Consider the following 20,082-nt stretch of genomic DNA (forward strand, 5'->3'; position numbering starts at 1 on the left):
AGATCTGAGGACCTCGGTTCAAAGCCAGCCCAGTCAAGACGTCCTTTAGACTCTCATCTCAATTAGCTACCAGGAGTAGAGCTGTGGCTCAAAGTGGGAGAGCGCTAGACTTGAGAGAAAGAGTGCAGGGGCAGCGTCCGACCCAACAGCAAGCCCGCCACTGACCAGAAAGGAGGGGGAGAGAGAGAGAGAGAGAGAGAGAGAGAGGGCGCAGCCTATCCAGGGGACAGGGTGGGTTCTGAGGACCGTGGCAAGCATTCTGCCTTGGACAGGATCAAGTGTGTCTGGCTACACACACGCGCTGACACAGGTCGGGGCATGCACGCGGGAGGGGGGGGTTGGCCTGGGGCAGGACTCAGGCGGCCGGGACTGACGGAACTCACGCTCAAGTCCTAAAGCTGCCACGAGGCCGCAGGCCGTGGCCGCCCAAGTTCCCCTCGGGCAGGGAGCAGGCGCAGGGCAGACAGCCCCGCCCACCCCAGCATTGGGGGGCTGATCCGGAGGGACGGGGCCAGGGCGGGGCGTTACCTTTTTCGGCGGACAGCTTACTAACATCCATGGTCTTATTGAGCACTTTGATGGCCAGAGCAAGGGCCGACTTCAGGGTCATCTCCCCCTCTTTGTAGTCTTGCTTCAACATCGACACGGCGGCCTGGAACACAAGCCGCCAACACAGACTTTCCTTCACGCGCTGCCCAAGGTCAGTGGCGGATCTGTCCAGAACAGCGCCTGCCCAGTGCGGAGCCAGTGCAACCAGGCAAGCCGAGAGGAAGGGGTTCGGGGCGTGCTGGGGACGACCAAGGGCAACACTGGTACACACGCACGCACACACGCACGCACACACGCTCATCAACTCATCTGCAGTGGGAGCCCCGTTGTGCACGCGCGTGGCAGCCGCGTGCGCCACGTTCACGGCAGGGGTGGGACGGGAAGGGGGGAGGGAGTCCGGTGTGTGTGTGTGTGCGGGTGCTGGGCTTGCACTCGGCGTTGGTGCTCAAGGCTGGCGCTCTACCGCTCGAGCGCAGCTCTTCTCCCAGCTTTGCGGCGGCTCCTTGGAGACAGGAGTCTCGGAACTTTTCCGCCCGGCTGGCCTTGAGCCCCGGCCCGCAGCTCTCCGTCTCCGGGGCGCAGGGATGAGGGGCGGGCGCCCTGGGCACCCCCGACAGCAGAAGGTGGACGCTGTCTGCACGCACGCGGGGGGGGGGGGGTACTCACGGCGCTGTTGTTGCCGATGCACGTGGCCTTCCAACCCCCGTAGTTCCCGCTGGGGTCGCTCTGGTACAGCTGGAAGCCATAGTGCTTGTCCCAGCCGATGTAGAGCAGTGACACGCCGAAGGACGCTTGCCTGGAGAAAAGGGAAAGCAGCTGAGCGCCAGCCGCCCGCCCACGCAGCCTGAGCGGCCCTCGCTTCCGGGACGTGGCCCAGCCAGGACAGGACACGGACGCTGGGAGCACAACCCATGCTGGCCCCTGGATTCCCGGGCCCGAGGCGGCCGCTGTGGCCTGTCCCTGCATGGTGATCACACGTGGAACAAGCATCTGCCCCCGCGTCCACTTCCTGCTTCTCGCTGCTGCTTAAAGAGGTGACCACCCGTGCCAGCCATGGGATTCAAACTCAGGACCCGAGTGACGGCCCTTGACTTTGTCACTCGAGGCTGGCGTTCTACCATTCGAGCCTCTCTGGTGGACGCCTGGAGAAGAGGCTCACAGACGTCCCCCCCCCCCCCAGCTGACTTTACACCGTGACCCTCAGATCTCAGCCTCCGAAGCAGCTAGGGTTTCAGGAGTCAGCCACCAAGCCGGGCTGTGTGTGGCACTACAACAGTCCTTCCAAGCGGCTCAGTACCTCCGAACTGTGTGTAGGCCTGCTTGATGTCACACAGGGCCGTGACCAGCTGCTCGCAAGGAATCGGCTCTTGATACTGTAACAGATACCTAGGAGAGAGACCAGCAGGGCGCGTTTGCTACCACGCCCCAAGGAGCGCGCTCTCCGCTGCCAGTTCCGCCACGCGGAACGCGAGCGCGCGTGTGGACGTGCGAGGCCGTGCGAGGCCGCCACGGCAGCACACACGGCATCCGGGCTAAGGCGTCTCGTTGGTTGTACGGTAGCTGCTGGGAGGGGTCGCCGCTCAGCACGTCAGTGTGTGACGTGCAAGGCAACCTGATCGGTACCAGCCCCGAAGGTGGAAACAAACCTCCGGGGACAGGACTTTAAACCTCGCGCTCCCCGCCGCCCGGGGACAGGACTTTAAACCACGCGCTCCCCGCTGCCCGGGGACAGGACTTTAAACCACGCGCTCCCCGCCGCCCGGGGACAGGACTTTAAACCTCGCGCTCCCCGCGGGACAGGACTTTAAACCACGCGCTCCCCGCCGCCCGGGGACAGGACTTTAAACCACGCGCTCCCCGCCGCCCGGGGACAGGACTTTAAACCTCGCGCTCCCCGCGGGACAGGACTTTAAACCTCGCGCTCCCCGCGGGACAGGACTTTAAACCACGCGCTCCCCGCGGGACAGGACTTTAAACCACGCGCTCCCCGCCGCCCGGGGACAGGACTTTAAACCACGCGCTCCCCGCGGGTCAGGACTTTAAACCACGCGCTCCCCGCGGGACAGGACTTTAAACCACGCGCTCCCCGCCGCCCGGGGACAGGACTTTAAACCTCGCGCTCCCGCCGCCCACGGGACAGGACTTTAAACCACGCGCTCCCCGCCGCCCGGGGACAGGACTTTAAACCACGCGCTCCCCGCCGCCCGGGGACAGGACTTTAAACCACGCGCTCCCCACGGGACAGGACTTTAAACCACGCGCTCCCCGCCGCCCGGGGACAGGACTTTAAACCTCGCGCTCCCCGCCGGTCAGGACTTTAAACCACGCGCTCCCCGCCGCCCGCGGGACAGGACTTTAAACCTCGCGCTCCCCGCCGGTCAGGACTTTAAACCACGCGCTCCCCACGGGACAGGACTTTAAACCTCGCGCTCCCCGCGGGACAGGACTTTAAACCTCGCGCTCCCCACGGGACAGGACTTTAAACCACGCGCTCCCCGCCGCCCGGGGACAGGACTTTAAACCTCGCGCTCCCCGCCGCCCGCGGGACAGGACTTTAAACCTCGCGCTCCCCGCCGGTCAGGACTTTAAACCACGCGCTCCCCGCCGCCCGCGGGACAGGACTTTAAACCTCGCGCTCCCCGCCGCCCGCGGGACAGGACTTTAAACCTCGCGCTCCCCGCCGCCCGCGGCCGCCGCACCTCTGCGCGATGAGCCTCAGCTCGTTGGTGAGGACGTTGGCGTCTGAGGTGATGCCGGCCACACTGCAGGCCATGTCCCTGGGGAAGGAAGAGGGGACCGTGTGTGACAGGCAGGGGCTGCCAGCCGCTCGGAAAACCTCAAGCTTGTCCCCCCCCCCAGTCCTGGGCCTTGAACTCAGGGCCTGAGCACTGTCCCTGGCTCCTTCTTGCTCAAGGCCAGCGCTCTGCCACGTGAGCCCCAGCGCCCCTTCCATGTATACGAGGCGAGCGCTCTACCTCCAGGCCACGTTCCCAGCCCCCAAGTTCCCGCTTGGGTGTGGGGTGTGCGTGTCCAGGCTAGAGAGCCGCTGTCCCGAGGCCCAGCGAGCCCGTGGGCTGCCGAGCGGGCCCCCAGGAGCCCCTTGGAGGGAGGCGACACTGCGGAGTGTCAAGGGCCCCAGGAGCACCCAGTGGCCGGCCTCCCCAGCCTGCTGCGAACTGCCAGTGTGCACATCGAACAAAACGGGACAGAGATCCCACGAGACAGGGCATGGCTGGCCGGTGCCCAGACTTCCACGAGCTCTCTTGTCTGGTACAGATTCGGTTTAACTCTACAGTCTCAAGCAGCCATTCTAAGTATTTCAAGGGCCTTCTTTATGCTAGCAGTCATCACATTCATTTTACAGTAGTTACACTTTAAAAAATCACTCTGAGGGGCTGGGGATATGGCCTAGTGGCAAGAGTGCCTGCCTTGGATACACGAGGCCCTAGGTTCGATTCCCCAGCACCACATATACAGAAAATGGCCAGAAGCGGCGCTGTGGCTCAAGTGGCAGAGTGCTAGCCTTGAGCGGGAAGAAGCCAGGGACAGTGCTCAGGCCCTGAGTCCAAGGCCCAGGACTGGCGCAAAAAAAAAAAAAAAAAAATTACTCTGAGAGGGGCTGGGAATGTGGCCTGGTGGTAGACTGCTTGCCTTGCATGCATGAAGCCCTGGGTTTGATTCTTCAGCACCATGGACACAGAAAAAGCTGGAAGTGGCCAGGGACAGTGCTGGGGCTCTGAGTTCAAGCCCCAGAATCTGTATGGCCCAAAGTCAATAACCAGCGTAAGTTTACACAGCATATACTGGGGAAGCCTGAATCACAACTCAAACGTAAGGTTCACCAGGTGCCAGTGCCTTACACCTATAACCCTACCTATCCAGGAGGTGAGTTTGAGGACCAAGCTTCAAAGCAGCCTAGACAGGGAAGTCCACGAGATGCGTATCTCGAATAAGCTAGCACCATCAATCCCCCCACCCCCCAAAAAGGCAAAGTGCACCTGTAGCTCAATGTGGTCGAGTGCTAGTCTTGAGCAAAAAAGCTCAGGTACAACCCCTAGACCCTGAGGTTCAAGCCCCAGGACTGGCACAAACAACCCCCCCCCCCCAAGCAAACAAAAAGCAGGAAGCGAAGCTGTGGCGGGGTGGCGGTGGAGGAAGGAAGCCAAATTCAGGGCAACATGCAGATGCTGAGCGCGAGCTCCAGCACTGCCACTAAGAGGGAAACCAAGACTAAGCTCACGCCAGCACGCAATGCCATTGCTCTCAGCCAAGGTTTTAGCCCTGATTGTAAAAGAAATCACATAGCCGGGCACCGGTGGCTCACGCCTACCATCCAGCCACTCAGGAGGCTTGGGATCTGAGGCCCACTGTTCAAAGCCAGCCCGGGTAGGAAAGCGTGAGACTGTCATCTCCAATAAACCAACAGAGAAGCGGAAGTGGTGCTGTGGCTCAGGTGGTAGAGCGCCAGCCCAGAGCTGAGGGGCTTAGGGACAGCACCTAGGGCCAGAGAGTTCCAGCGCCACAACCGACAAAATAAACAAATCAATAAATCATGCCATCATGCTTTCTCCAGCCAAAACCCCCTTGAGGGGACCAGGGCTGGGGACCCAGTGTGATGAGGGTCCTGAGCTCAAGCCCCACCGACGTAAAAAAAGGACTGCGTACTCAAGTCCTAGCAAACGGTACAAAGGAGGACGGTACAGGGTACGGAGCCTCAGTGTTCAAGCTAAACAAAGCGGAAGCCTCACGAAATCTCGCAAGCCACCATAGACTAAGCTGCTCAATTCCGCCTTGTCACTCACAAGAGCCCTGCGCAGGCGTGCAGATGCCATGGCTGGGGAGGGAGGGACGGGACACCCTCTGCCCCCCCACTCACTCATTGAGCTTGTAAATCTTCTCAGAGAAGAAGACCTCGTCGAGAAGCTTGTGGATGTTGCGCCTCTCGGCAGCCAGCAGAACGCCGTCGTTTGCCAAAATCCCCAGGCAGGTGCCGGCGTGCCCGATGGCCTCCATGGCGTACTCCACCTGGTACAGGCGGCCTGCGGCACGCGGCAGTGAGAGGCCCGGCCCCGCCTCCCGCATCCCAAGGGGCCCCCCGACTGTCTGCAGACCCCTCCCCAACCTCCAACTCTTTAGCTGGGCACGGATGCTCCCACTACAATCCTAGCTACTGAGGAGGTTAGGAGCTGAGGATCGAGGTTCCAAGCCAGCCAGGCAGGAAAGACCACGAGCCTCTCATCTCCAGCGAACCACCCGACGGCTAAGGGACAGCGTCTAGGCTGCGAGTTGAAGCCACGCCACTGATTAAAAGATCTAGCACTTAAAAAAAACAGGCACACAAAGCACTGTCGATTCTTTTACCTTCTGGAGAAAATATAGTGGTCCTGGAGTCATATCTGCGAGACTGCAAGAGGAAACACACACGTGACTGCTACCTGCTGACTGAGGCCTGTCTGGGCACAGGGTTCAGCGTGGGGGGGCGAGGAGGAGGAGGGGGAGGAGGAGGGTGCAGCCCGTCCCTCCTCCCTCCACCCGGTTTCCCCGGGGAGAGAAGCTGACGCGCCTCGTCCGCTCACCATGGTTTCTGAACTTCACCGAACTCCTGGAGAAAAGGACGCGGAGTCATCAGAACACAACTCTCACGCACGCACACGCACGCACACGCACACACAGTTCACCGTTCCCTCCGGGTCGGGGGGAACCCACGCGTGACCCCCGCTACTGGGGAAGCCGAGGGAGGGACGTCCAGGGTGAAGGCCCGGGCCGGGAGGGCGGCTGCGGGCGCTGGGGCGGCCTTCCCCGGGTCTGCACGCCCGGACGCCCCCCAACCCGGTGCCCCCCGCCCGGACGCCCCCCAACCCGGTGCCCCCCCGCCCGGACGCCCCCAGCCCGGTGCGCCCCCAGCCCAGTGCCCCCCGCCCGGTGCCCCCCAGCCCGGTGCCCCCCCGCCCGGACGCCCCCAGCCCGGTGCGCCCCCAGCCCGGACGCCCCCCGCCCGGTGCCCCCCAGCCCGGTGCCCCCCAGCCCGGTGCCCCCAGCCCGGTGCGCCCCCAGCCCGGACGCCCCCCCGCCCGGTGCCCCCCAGCCCGGTGCCCCCCGCCCGGACGCCCCCAGCCCGGTGCCCCCCGCCGGGACGCCCCCAGCCCGGTGCCCCCCCGTCCGGGCGGCCGGCCTCAGCGCGTGCGCAGCGCGGCTCCGCGCGGGGTCCCGGGTCCGGCCGCGGGGCGCCGGCGAGGCGAGGCGAGGCCCGGCGAGCGGCCCGGCGGGCGCGGAGTCATCGCGGCGGCGGCGGCGGCCCGCGGGGCGCACGCGCTGTCCCGACGCCGCCCCGCCCGCCCGCCCCGCCCGCGGAGCCCCCAGAACGCGGGCCGCCCGGCGCTCACCGAGGGGCTCGAGCCAGGACCGCGCACCGGGGCGCCGAGGACCGCGGCTCCGCTCGGGGGAAACCGCTCGCCGGCCGGAAGACGCGCCGCCAAGATGGCCGCCGCGCGTGCGCACGCCGGCCGGGGGGCGTGGCTGCGCGGCGCGGCACGCGGAAGTGCGCGGGGGGCGGGGCCAGCGGCGCTGCGCTCGGGGGTGGGGGCCGGCGGCGGGACAGGGGGCGGGTGGGGGCCCGGCGGCGGGGGTCCCCGGGGGAGGGGGCGGGGCGGACGGGGGTCCCCGGGGGTGGGGCCCGGTGGCGGGCGGGGCCCGGGCCCGAGTCCCAGCCCCAGAAGCGCGCGGCACCGGAGGGCGGGTGGCCGGCCGCGCTGGCTCGGCTCCCGGGGGCGGCGTCGGGGCCCTGCAGGGGGGCGGGGAGGACGGTGCGGCAGCGCCCCGCGCCCCAGCCCCGGGCCGCTCCGAGGAGCCGTGCGGGGCAGTGTCCCACGGGCAGGTGTCCGGCGGGGAAGGGGAGCGGCGGGAGCGGCCGGGTCACCTACACCCGCCCTGGGGGGGGGGTCACGGCCTGGAATGCGCGTTCTCCCGGGGCGCAGGCCCAACGAGGGGCCGCCAGGCCTCCGCACAGCCCAGCGCCGGGCCCTTCCCGGAGCCCAGCCGCCTGACCGCCTCGTCCTTGGGTGCCGTCCCGTCGGGGGACGAGCGCCGGGCCTGGGTGCCGGTCCTGGGGTGTGTGTGCCCAAGGCTGGGGGCGCTCCACCAGGCGAGCCAGGGCGCCACCTCAGGCTTTCTTGGCTGGTTAAGAAGAGATAAGAGGGGCTGGGAATGTGGCCTAGCGGTAGAGCGCTTGCCTCGCATACATGAAGCCCTGGGTTCGATTCCCCAGCACCACATATACAGAAAACGGCCAGAAGCGGCGCTGTGGCTAGGTGGCAGAGTGCTAGCCTTGAGCAAGAAGCCAGGGACAGTGCTCAGGCCTGAGTCCAAGCCCTGGGACTGGGAAAAATAAAATAAAATAAAAAAAGATAAGAGATTCAGGGACTTTCCTGTCCAGCCTGGCTTCAAACTCCCATCCTGGGCTTCCTGAGCGGCTGGGGCGGGGCAGGCGGGAGCCTGAGCTCTCAGCCCCCTGAGCGGCTGGGGGGGTGGGCGGGCGGGAGCCTCAGCTCTCAGCCCCCTGAGCGGCTGGGGGGGGGGGGCGGGCGGGAGCCTCAGCTCTCAGCCCCCTGAGCGGCTGGGGGGGGGGGGCGGGCGGGAGCCTCAGCTCTCAGCCCCTGAGCAGTGTCCAGCGTGAAAGCTTCCCCTGTTTAGGCAGCTAGTAGCTTGGCAGTTTATCCTGGACATCTTTTCCTTGCTTATAGTTGGAGCGTCTTCTAGAAGCATCTGTCTTTGGAGTCCCAAAGTCTGTTTCCATCTCCTCAAGGTTTGGGGCAGTTTTTTTGGTGCGGACACTGGGGCTTGAACTGAGGGCCTCCTGTTCTCCTTTGGCTTTCTTTCCCAAGGCGGGCACTCTACCAACTTGAACCACAGCTCCACTTCAGGCTTTTGGTGGTTAATGAGAAGTAAGAGTCTCAAGGGCTTTGCTGCCCGGGCTGGCTTTGAACCACGGTCCTCAGACCTCAGCCTCCTGAGCAGCTGGGACCACAGAGATGAGCCACAGACACCCAGCTAAACAAATACCTATTTTTTGTATGAATACCACCTGCATTTCTTCCTATGGCATCCCCGGACGATCCCCACTGTGTGGCCAATCCAGGCCAACACAAATTACTTTAGAGAAACACAGCAGGTGGAATTACAAACAATGGGCCGGGAATGTGGCTGAGCAGTAATGTACTTGCTTACAGCAGGGCTTCTGGCTTTTTTTGCTGGTGAAGAAGAGATAAGAGGGGCTGGGGATATGGCCTAGGGGTAGAGTGCTCACCTCGTATCCATGAAGCCCTGGGTTCGATTCCCCAGCGCCACATAGAAAAAGCCAGAAGTGGCGCTGTGGCTCAGGTGGCAGAGTGCTAGCCTTGAGCAGAAAGAAGCAGGGACAGTGCTCAGGCCCTGAGTCCAAGGCCCAGGACTGGCAAAATAAATAAAAATAAGTACTGACTTAAGAGCTGGGCTAGAACCGGGGAGATTATGTGATTCAAAACCAGACCGGACATCCTGGGGGCACAGGGCCTCGTCTTGATCCTCAGCACCAACACATAAAAGGGAGAAGGGAGGGAGGGAAGAGAGAGTGACAGACAGGCAAGTGAGAACTACGGAAAGGCAAGCTTGCTCAAGTGCTTTCTCTCGTGTGTGTGTGTGTGTGTGTGTGTGTGTTGTGAGCTCTTCAGCTCAAATCTGGGGCTCTACCACTTGAGCCACAGCACCACTTCCGGTTGTCTGGTGGCTCACTGGCGATGAGTCTCATGGACTTTTCTACCCAGGTTTGATCCGCAGTCCTGAGATCTCAGCCTCCTGAGTAGCTGGGGTGACCGGTGTGTGCCCCAGCTCTCTCAGGCTTTAGCAATGGCCACGCGCGATGCCTTGAAGACCTCAGGGGCTTATGTGCTCTGCCGATCGTCACAATGGCTCTTCCCCAGCAATGCAGGAGAATGAAATCCTTCACAAATCTTGATTCAATCCTACTGAGATGTGTGCGTGTGCAGTCTGGGAGTGTTGCCGGGGTGTGTGTGCGCGCACATGCACGCGTGCGTGTCTGGGAGTGTTGCCGGGGTGTGTGCGCACATGCACGCGTGCGTGTCTGGGAGTGTTGCGGGAGGGGTGTGCGCGCACACGCACGCGTGCCGTGTCTGGGAGTGTTGCGGGGTGTGTGTGCGCACATGCACGCGTGCCGTGTCGGAGTGTTGCGGGGTGTGTGTGCGCACACGCACGTGTCTGGGAGTGTTGCGGGGGGGTGTGCGCGCACACGCACGCGTGCGTGTCTGGGAGTGTTGCGGGGTGTGTGTGCGCACATGCCACGGGGGCGGGGCGCGCGGGAGGGCGCGGCGGGCGGCGGCCACGGGGGCGGGGCGCGCGGGAGGGCGCGGCGGGCGGCGGCCACGGGGGCGGGGCGCGCGGGAGGGCGCGGCGGGCGGCGGCCACGGAGGGCTCGGGTGGTGTTTAACGATCGCGCGTTTAATGGGCGCTGGGCTCCGGGCCCGGGGGCCCGCGCGGCCTCGTAGGACCGGGCGGTCTGGAACCAGACCTCCTCGACGGCGTCCCGGCCCGCGTCGAGCAGGAGCTGCAGGCGCTTCCACCCGGTCTTGGCGGTGACCATGAGGTACTCGCGGTTGTCGGGCTGCAGCTGGCAGGTGTGGGCGGCCATGACGAGGGACTGGGCGAAGCGGGCGCACACGAGCGGGAAGAGGGCGCCGCGCTCGGCGGCCGTGAGCGGGACGACGCTCTCGAAGCCGGCCAGCACGTGGCCGCCCGCCGGCAGCGGGCTGGGGCTCTCCACCATCATGTACGTGATGGCGATGGCCGCCTCGAACACGTAGTACCCGAAGCTCATGTCGCCGAAGTCCAGCACGCCCGACACGCGGTACGGGGCGTCGCCGCCCGCCGCGCTGGGCTCCACCAGGACGTTGTGGTCGTTCAGGTCGCCGTGGTTGAGGCCTGCGGCGGGGAAGCCGCGCCCGAGCCGTCAGGGGACCCGGCTCGGCGCCGCCTCTGCGCGTGCGCGCGTGCGTGGCCTGTGCGTGCGCGCGTGCGTGCGTGGCCCGGGCGCCGTCGGGAGCCCCGCGGCTCCAGGCGCGCACTCCCTCCCGAGCGGGGCGCCGCCTCCCTTCCCTGCGCTTGCCTAGGGGCTTCCCGGCCGGGCTGCCTCCCCCGCCGCCTCAGCACCGGGGGTGGGGTGGGGGGGTGGGGGGGGACGGGACGGGCGGGAGCCAGCGCGCCCGCGGGGGGGGGGGGGGGGCGGGAACCACCGTGCCCGGCGGGGGGGTGGGGGGTGGGGGGGGACGGCCAGAGGCGGCGCCGCGGCTCAGGCGGCAGAGTGCCGGCCTTGAGCGGGAGGAAGCCAGGGACAGTGCTCAGGCCCCGAGTTCGAGGCCCAGGACTGGCAAAATAAAAACAATGAAAAAAGAGGCGGAGGCGGAGGCTGGGAGACGGCAGCTCAAGGGCGGCCCGGGCGGGGACTCCCTGGGAGACCCACCTCCGAGGGCCCCCCCAAACCCCGAGGCGCCGCGGCGGGGGGTAGGGCGCGCCGCCTCCCGCCCCGCGCGGCTCCGGGCCCGGGGTGCGCAGGGCGCCGCTCCCCCCCCGGGCACACTCACACTGCCGGAAGAGGCCGAGCTTGGGGAGCACGTCCTGCCGGAAGAGCTGGAGGACGCGCTCCACCAGCGCGCGCCGGCCGTCGCGGCCCAGGGCGCCCACGAACCGCTCCAGCAGCGGCAGGTTCCTCAGGTTCCAGATGAAGTCCTCCCGGTGGAGGAGGCCCAGGTCGGGGTGCTGGAACCGCTGCGGCGGAGGAGGGGGACACGGCCTCGTGCTGGACGCTCCACGCCGCTCCCCGCGCCGGCCGCCCCCCCCCCCCGCGCCGGCCGCCCCCCCCCCGCGCCGGCCGCCCCCCCCGCGCCGGCCGCCCCCCCCCGCGCCGGCCGCCCCCCCCCCGTACCCCGCGCTGGCCACCCCCCCCCGCGCCGGCCGCCCCCCCCCCCGCGCCGGCCGCCCCCCCCCGTACCCCGCGCTGGCCACCCCCCCCGCGCTGGCCGCCCCCCCGTACCCCGCGCTGGCCGCCCCCCCCGCTTCTTTGTCCTCAACGCCAACCGCACTGGGCTCCCGCGGCCGGAGGGCCGGAGGCCTGAGCCCGGGCTGCCCGCGCCCGCCCCGGCGGGCCCCCCCTCCGGCCAGGGCTTTGACTCCCAACGCCCTCGACCGCCCCCTCGAACGCCCCCCCCCCGCGCCTCACCTCCAGCGTCTTGTCCAGGCTGGCGGCCAGCCTTCCCACCTCGTAGAGCAGCGCGGGGCCGACGGGCACCTCGGCGATGGGGCGGCCCGGGAGGTAGGTCATGAGCCGCACCAGGTGGCTTCGGATCCCCGACCCGCTGTCTAGACGCGGCCACGACACGGCCCGTCAGCCCTGCGTGTGGCCGGGCCTGGGCCCGGGCGCGGTCCCTGAGCGTTCCCGCTCCAGGCCGGCGCTCTACCGCGCGAGCCACGGCGCCACTCCCAGCTTTTTCTGGGTCGGCGGGGCTGAGGACTCGAATCCGGGGCTCCCAGCACTAGGCAAGCGCGCCCAGGGAGCCATGGCGGGCGGGGTCGGGCCGGGCCAGGGGGGCGGGGCCGGGCCGAGGGGCGGAGCTGATGGCCGGGGGCGGGGGCCGGGTCAGGGGGCGGGGCTGATGGCCGTGGGCGGGGCCTATGGCCGGGCTGAGCCGAGGGGCGGGGCTGATGGCAGGGGGCGGGGCCGAGGGCGGGGACTCACCCACGGACACGAGGAGGCGGTGTGGCCGCGGCGCGTGCGGCACACGGAGGCGGTGGGGAAGCCGCTGGCCCGGAGGAAGGCGATGGCGTCGTTCTGCAGCGCGATGAGCTCGGCGTGGGCGCTGCTCTCGCTGTTGCTGATCTTGAGCACGAACCCCAGGCCCTCGCCCGCGCCCGCGCCCGCCACGTGCACGTGGAAGTTCTGGTCGTCGTAGCTGGGCAGCGGCTGGACCCGGGCCGCCTTGAACCCGAACACCGACTCCAGCAGCGCCGCGGCCTGCGGCTCGGTGAAGGCGGGCTTGGCGTGGGCCGCGGCCGGGCCGGCGTCCCCGCTCGACATCCTACCGGGCGGGGGGCAGCGGGGGGCAGCGGCGGTCTCCGTGCACGGCTCTCCGCTCGCCAGGCTTACAAAAGAGCAAACGAGGGAGGGAAACCGAGTCACTCTTCAACCAGGCACGGATGGTTCACGCCCGTGATCCCAGCCACTCACGAGGCTGAGATCTGAGGATCCGGGTTCAAAGCCAGCCCAGGCAGGACAGTCCCTGACACCCATTATTATTATTATTTTTGCCAGTCCTGGGCTTGGACTCGGGGCCTGAGCACTGTCCCTGGCTTCTTCCCGCTCAAGGCTAGCACTCTGCCACCTGAGCCACAGCGCCACTTCTGCCTTTTTCTATATATGCGGTGTTGAGGAATCAAACTCGGGACTTCATGTATAGGAGGCGAGCAATCCACCACTAGGCCATATTCCCAGCCCCTCTGGCTTTTTTTTTCTGGTTAACTGAAGAATTTCATGGAATTTCCTGCCCGATGGCTTTGAACCTTGACCCTCAGATCTCAGCTTCCTGAGTAGGTAGAATTACTGGAGCTGCTAGTGCTCAGCTTTTATTTTTCTTTGTTGTTTTATTTTTCCTGTTTGTGCTGGTCCTGGGGCTTGAACCCAGGGCCTGGGTGCTGTCCCTGAGCTTTTTTGCTCAACGCTAGCCCTCTACCACTTGAGTTACAGCTAGAATTACAGGTGTGAACCACCGATGCCTGGCTAGTTATTTCCTTTTATTTCCTTCTTAGCAATAATTTCCCAGGTTTAAGTTTAACCACAGCACTTGTTGTTTTCAGAAGCAAAATTAAGCTGCTCAGGTTTTGTTGACTGAAGATATTGTTACAAAGTCTAAAGGTTTCAAAGCCATGGCTGCACCTGAACTGTACGGGAAGTAGTGTGTCCTGTCCCACTGTTTGGGACTTAAGACTAAAAGAAATTTTAGGCAGGAGCTGGAGGCTCACACCTGTCATCCTAGCTACCCCGAGGCTGAAATCTGAGGATCAGGTTTGAAGCTACCTCACAAGACTCTTTAATTAACCACCAGAAAAGTAGAAGTGGCCTATGGTTCCAAAGGGTCGAGCGCTAGCATTGAGCAAAAAAGCTCAGGGACAGCGCTCAGGTCCTGAGTTCACACTCCAAGACCCACAAAACTAAACAAGTACATGAAACATGGATATACACAAACTGGTGTAAGGCCTGGATTCAGACTGTGAGATGATCTGAAGTATTAGCTCCTAGAGGAGAGCCTGAAGTAAAATTTCATTTCCAAAGTGCTAAGGATACGAGAGCAATTCTGGATCTGGTGTGACGTGTGCGTGTGCGTGCGTGCATGTGTGCGCTGATACTGGTGCTTGGCTTCAGGATCCTTGGGACTCTCACTGAGCTTTCTTGTTCATGGCGGCGTTCTTCCACCTGAGCCACGCCTCCAGTCTGGCGTTTTGCTGGTTAGTTGGACATGAATCTTGAGGACGTTTCTGCCCCTGGCTCTTCAGAGCTCCTTCCCACAGGACTCAGCCTCCTCAGGGGCTGGGGTGTCGGGGTGAGCCACCAGCGACGGTCTGGGAAGTGGAGCGGGACCGAGGGCGCGCTCTCAGGTCCAGAAAACACGCCCTACGTGGAGCTTCAGGAAAGACCCGCTTTCACCGGGCAGGAGCGGTTCCCACCGGTAATCCCAGCTACTCAGGAGACCTGAGGATCCAGGCCGGCAGCCAGCCAAGGCTGGAAGATCCTGGAGACTCAGCCTCCAATTAATCAGCAAAATGACAACATTCTTGTCTCCAATGAACCAGCAAATAGTCAGAAGTGGAGTTGGAGCTGAAGCCTACCTGCTTAACCTTGAGCTCACTGTTAGCAAGGACAATCTGATAAGCTAAAAAGTTGCCTGGGAGAGGTGTCCTATTTAAATTTCACCTCTGCTACCGGATCGACCAAAGTCTGGACTAACCACCCCGGGGTAGATTATCCCGAAACGTCTTTTCAAGCTCTGAAACCCAGCAGGGTTCACATTCTCTCGTGGGGCTGAAAGTGGCTTCCCTTTGTATCTTTAGGGCTCTAAGTCATACAAGCCAGGACTGCGGTGAAATCAGAGCCAGGGTCTCGCTGCTCAGGCCTGGAATCCTAGGTCTTCAGAACCAAGGTTCAAAGCCAGCCTGGGCGGACCAATCGGCCAGACTCATCTCCAGGTCACCGGCAAGAAGCCAGGAGCTGTAGCTCAAGTAAAATCGAGACACGGGACCCTGAGTTCAAGCCCTAGCACTGTCACGTGCACACACACAGGCACACACGCTCACATTCACAGGCACACTTCCACCCATGCACGCACACACGTGCATACATTCACCCATGAGTACACGCACCCATTCACCCATGCACGCACACATCCACACACCCATGCAGCCACCCATTCACACGCACACGCACACACTGCGCCCGCAGAGGAAGGGTTCGCGCCCTGCAGGCGGGCCGCTCCCGATCTCCCGCTCCAGAGAAGCCCCGGGAGCCGCGCCCGCCCCGTCGCCCAGGGCGGGCCGGGCTCCCATCCCTGGGCGGGCCGGACTTTCCCCTCTGCCCCCGGGGCCGCAGAAGGACCAGAACCGCAGCGGCCCTTCCCCGCCCCGGCCCGGCGACCCGACCCCGGGCAGCGCCTCTCGGAGCCCCCGCCCCCCCGCCCCGCCGGGGTCCCGGGTCCCCCCGCGCGAGCCCCCGCCCGCCCGCGCCCCGGCCCCGGGGCGGGCCCCCCCCCCCCTGCGGGACCCCGAGGTCGCCGCCGCCCCCGCCGCGCGGACCGCCTTACCCGCCCCGATCCGCCGTCGCCGGGCACTCCGGTGGGGCGGCGGGGTCCGCGCCCGGCCCCGCGAGCGGCGACCGGCGATTGGCTCCGCCCGGCCTCCGCGCCGCCCAATCGGCGCGCGCCGCTGCCCGGCCGGGTCTGGGTTCAACGCCCCGGGCTCGGCCCCGCCCCGCCCCGGAGCCCCAGGAGAAGGGACGAGCCGAGGCTGCTCATTGGCTGGCGGCGGCCGTAGCCCCACCTCGCCGGGCCAGTGACCAATCGCAGCCCGGACGCCCGCGGCGGGGCGGGGGCTCCTGCCGCCCGATTGGCCGCGCGCCGTCCCCCTCGCCGGGGCGCGGCCACTTAGGAAGCGCGGCCCCCGAGCGCCGCCCCCGGCCCCGCCCGAGCGCGTGCCGCGTGGAGCTCCGTGTCCGGGCGTCATCTCCCGGCTCCCGCGGCCGGGAGGGCGCCCTGGGGAGCGCGAGGGGCGGCCCAGCCGGGGCCAGGAGGAGCCCCGCCGCCCAGGGCGCCCCCCGGCCTCGCCTCTCCCGCGCGGGTTGACTGCCAGGCCCGGGCCCCGCCTCTCCCCCGAGGGTTGACTGACAGGCCCGAGCCCCGCCTCTCCCCCGCGGGTTGACTGACAGGCCCGGGCCCCGCCTCTCCCCCGCGGGTTGACTGACAGGCCCGAGCCCCGCCTCTCCCGCGCGGGTTGACTGACAGGCCCGGGCCCCGCCTCTCCCGCGCGGGTTGACTGACAGGCCGAGCCCCGCCTCTCCCCCCGCGGGTTGACTGACAGGCCCGGGCCCCGCCTCTCCCGCTCGGGTTGACTGACAGGCCCGAGCCCCGCCTCTCCCCCGCGGGTTGACTGACAGGCCCGAGCCCCGCTTCTCCCCCCGCGGGTTGACTGACAGGCCCGAACCCCGCCTCTCCCCCGCGGGTTGACTGACAGGCCCGGGCCCCGCCTCTCCCCCGCGGGTTGACTGACAGGCCCGAGCCCCGCCTCTCCCCCGCGGGTTGACTGACAGGCCCGGGCCCCGCCTCTCCCCCGCGGGTTGACTGACAGGCCCGAGCCCCGCCTCTCCCCCGCGGGTTGACTGACAGGCCCGGGCCCCGCCTCTCCCCCCCGCGGGTTGACTGACAGATGGGAGCGCCATCTCTGTGGCGTGCGTGGGTTCCGGTTGATTGACAGGTCGTCTCTGCTGCGTGGGTTCCGGTTGGCTGACAGGTCGCCTCCGCGGCGCGCGTGGGTTCCGGTTGATTGACAGGCGGAGAGCCGGCCGCAGCGGGGTCTCCCGTGGGGGATCCTGTGCACACGGCGCCGCTCCCCGTCCGCTCCCCGGGACCTGTGGCTCGGGGACGCCCGGCCTCTGCCCCGCCCGGACCGGAGCCTCGGGAGGCCGAGGACCTGGAGATGGAGGCCCTGCGGAGCCGCACCTCCCCCCCACGCACGCCCCGTCCTCTCCTTCCCCCCCACGCACGCCCCGTCCTCCCCTCTCCCCCCCCACGCACGCCCCGTCCTCCCCTCTCCCCCCACGCACGCCCCGTCCTCCCCTCTCGTCCTCCCCTCCCCCCCACGCACGCCCCGTCCTCCCCTCTCGTCCTCCCCTCCCCCCCACGCACGCCCCGTCCTCCCCTCTCGTCCTCCCCTCCCCCCCACGCACGCCCCGTCCTCCCCTCTCCCCCCCACGCACGCCCCGTCCTCCCCTCTCCCCCCCCACGCACGCCCCGTCCTCCCCTCTCCCCCCACCGCACGCACACCTGGAGCATTTGGCGTCCTCGTTCTGCCTTCTGCCTGATCACGTCCTGTCCACCCGCAGGCTGACGGGCGTGCCTCCCTCCTTCCGGGTGTCTGAACCCCTGCCACGCAGCCCTGTGATCGCCCACCTGCCCCCCCCCCCCGCCGCGGCCTTGTCGAGGGGGAGTGAAGGGATTTGAGGCTGGATGGCCCACCGCGGCCTCCCTGGGGCTTCCTCAAATAGGGTGCTCTTGTCGGGCGTGGGGGGCTTGCCTGTAATCCCAGCCGCGGGAGGCGGGTGGCTCAACACTAGTTTGGGCCTAAGGTTACTGAGATAACCATCTCACCAGCAAGCCTGGGGCGGGCAGGGTACTGGGGGCTCAGATCCGATGACAGGGTTCAAAGCCACCCCCGGGCAGGAAAGTGGGTGAGATCCTCATCTTCAATTAACCAGCAAAAAGCAGGAAATGGAAGTGCGGCTTGAGTGGAAGAGCTAAGAAACAGTGTGGGCCCAGAGTTCCGTCCTAGTGCTGGCACGCGCGCGTGCACACACACACACCCCCAGCTGGGCACCAGTGGCTCATGTATGTAATCTGCATTACTCAGGAGGCTGCGATCTCATGAAGTTCACACGCAGCCTGGGCTGGAAAGTCTGTCTCTCATCTCCAGCGAACCAGCACCAGGCTGGAAGCACCGCGCGCACGCGGCCCGGAGCTCCTCCCGGCACCGAGGAAGGAAAAAAATATGTGCTGCACACAGTGGGATTCTGTCATTTTAAGGGAAAAGGATGGGCCTGGAAAATAGGACATGAAGCGAAATGAAGTCAGGCTCAGAAAGACAAGACATGCTTGGAAGCTAGCTCTAGATCATAAGCAAGCGTGCAAACACAGCCACCTGCAGCTACGCACACCCGTGCTCACTAGTATGGCAAAGCAGATGTCAAGGGTGCAGGTCCTTTGAACAAGCGGCACAAAATCAACCGCAGGAAGCGGGAGGTCCTGTTGTGTGAGCGGGGGGCCGGTGGGAAGTGGGGCGGCCAGGCAGGACGATGGGGGACCGTCGCAGCCCAGTGTACTGAGATGGAAATGGACCTGGGTCACCCAGGGGCGGGGAAGATGGAAGGGTGACGCGGACCAAGATGCACTTTACTCACAAGTTGGCGTGTGGAGAGGAAACCCCTTTGTGCAAGCATGCTTTTGTTTCTTGGGGAGGTGGTACTGGGGCTTGAACTCAGGGTCCGGGTGCTATGCCTGGGCCTTTGTGCCCAAGGCCGGTGCTCTACCTCTTGAGCCGCAGCTCCACTTCCAGCTTTTTGCTGGCTACTTGGAGGCAGGAGTCCCATGGACGTCCTGCTGGGCCGGCTCCACACCGAGACCCTCAGATCTCAGCTTCCTGAGTGGCTGGGACTATAAGGCGCCAGTGCCCAGCTGAGGCTGTCCAATTAAGAGATGAGCGCCGGGACCTGCTCTAGGCAGCGTTGGTTTAATCCAGGGAGCTGGCGGGACACTTCCTGGATGCAGCTCAGCTTTTGCTCACTAATGTCCTCGTGCACTGGTGTCAAACTTCTGCCTCTTCACTGTTCTCGCAGCCCAGGAGCAGAAGGGGAGGCCCAGGCAGCCCCCAGGCCAGAGAACAGCTCCTGTCTGAACATTCAGACACCCAGTACGCGGAGAAGAAACTTCTGGATGCCATCTCGTTTCTTTACAAGTCACGGTGTTTACGTTTTTGGTGTTTTTTTTTGGCCAGTCCTGGGCCTTGACTCAGGGCCTGAGCACTGTCCCTGGCTTCCCTTTGCTCAAGGCTAGCACTCTGCCACTTGAGCCACAGCGCCCCTTCTGGCCATTTTCTGTGTATGTGGTGCTGGGAATCGAACCCAGGGCTTCATGTATACGAGGCGAGCGCTCTGCCACTAGGCCATATCCCCAGCCCCCGTGTTTTCATTTTTAATTACTACCAAAGTATTTCATAGGTGCGGGTGGATCATGCCCGTAATCCTAGCTACTTGGGAGGTTGGGAGTTTGATCCCAGCTAGGCTGGAAAGTCCACTGGTTAGTTGGCACTTAAGGAAACAAGTGGAGCCATGGATTAAAGTGGCAGAGTGCTAGCTGGAGCACAGTGCTCAGGCGCTGAGTTCCAGCCCCGGGACTGGCAAAAAACAAAACAAACAAACAAGAAAACATACCCAGTCGGACATGACAATACAATTCTCTTTACTAAAAATACTTAGAGCGTCAGTAACACGCACAGCTGTCATCGGCTCGATTTGCCTCCGATAGATTCCTGTGCGCTACTCCACAGGAGCGGCTTCCGTCACCCGCGCGGTGCCTTTCAATACGAGGAGACAGAGACGGTGCGGAGCCTCAGACTGCGGACGGCAACACGGCCCGGCCCCCTCGAGGGGACCAGAGGCCAAGGCCCCCCCCCCCCCCCCCCGCTGAGTCAGCGCAAACTGAGCCAGGCCGTCCTCTCCTAAACCTGCGGTCAGGGTCGAAGGCCGGGGGCCACGCAACTCGCCCACGCCGGGCCGCAGCGCCCGCTTGGCACCTGCCAGCCTCCACCGTGGCCAGCACCACGCGGCAGCGCCCCTCCCCCCCCCCAGGGCGGCCGTGGCCAGCACCACGCGGCAGCCCCCCTCCCCCCCCAGGGCGGCCGTGGCCAGCACCACGCGGCAGCCCCCCTCCCCTCCCCAGGGCGGCCGTGGCCAGCACCACGCGGCAGCCCCCCTCCCCCCTCCCCAGGGCGGCCGTGGCCAGCACCACGCGGCAGCGCCCCTCCCCCCCTCCCCAGGGCGGCCGTGGCCAGCACCACGCGGCAGCCCCCCTCCCCCCCTCCCCAGGGCGGCCGTGGCCAGCACCACGCGGCAGCCCCCCCTCCCCCCCCAGGGCGGCCGTGGCCAGCACCACGCGGCAGCCCCCCTCCCCCCCCCAGGGC

General features: G+C 65.8%; 2 protein-coding genes across 2 annotated transcripts in view; both read right to left on the minus strand.

The window, feature by feature from the left end:
• Nucleotides 1-7,022, minus strand: part of Psma4 (proteasome 20S subunit alpha 4) — an 11,275-nt gene extending 4,253 nt beyond the window's left edge. Inside the window, exons 1-7 of the mRNA XM_048369451.1 lie at nucleotides 6,933-7,022; nucleotides 6,126-6,151; nucleotides 5,911-5,953; nucleotides 5,426-5,588; nucleotides 3,249-3,326; nucleotides 1,847-1,935; nucleotides 1,328-1,345 (exon numbers count right to left, since the gene is read on the minus strand). Coding sequence (XP_048225408.1) covers nucleotides 1,328-1,345; nucleotides 1,847-1,935; nucleotides 3,249-3,326; nucleotides 5,426-5,588; nucleotides 5,911-5,953; nucleotides 6,126-6,128 — 394 coding nt within the window. The 5' untranslated portion in view covers nucleotides 6,129-6,151; nucleotides 6,933-7,022. The remainder of the gene's footprint in view (nucleotides 1-1,327; nucleotides 1,346-1,846; nucleotides 1,936-3,248; nucleotides 3,327-5,425; nucleotides 5,589-5,910; nucleotides 5,954-6,125; nucleotides 6,152-6,932) is intronic.
• Nucleotides 6,929-12,702, minus strand: Hykk (hydroxylysine kinase). Its single transcript, XM_048369085.1, has 5 exons — nucleotides 12,325-12,702; nucleotides 11,813-11,952; nucleotides 11,178-11,361; nucleotides 10,037-10,518; nucleotides 6,929-7,465 (listed from the first exon to the last, which is right to left on the minus strand). The coding sequence occupies exons 1-5, from the start codon at nucleotides 12,665-12,667 to the stop codon at nucleotides 6,929-6,931; spliced, it is 1,686 nt and encodes a 561-aa protein (XP_048225042.1). The 5' UTR covers nucleotides 12,668-12,702.
• Between the last annotated feature and the right edge of the window lie 7,380 nt (nucleotides 12,703-20,082).

This window comes from Perognathus longimembris, chromosome 20, assembly GCF_023159225.1.
Source record: "Perognathus longimembris pacificus isolate PPM17 chromosome 20, ASM2315922v1, whole genome shotgun sequence".
In the NCBI taxonomy this organism is placed as follows: Eukaryota; Metazoa; Chordata; class Mammalia; order Rodentia; family Heteromyidae; genus Perognathus; species Perognathus longimembris.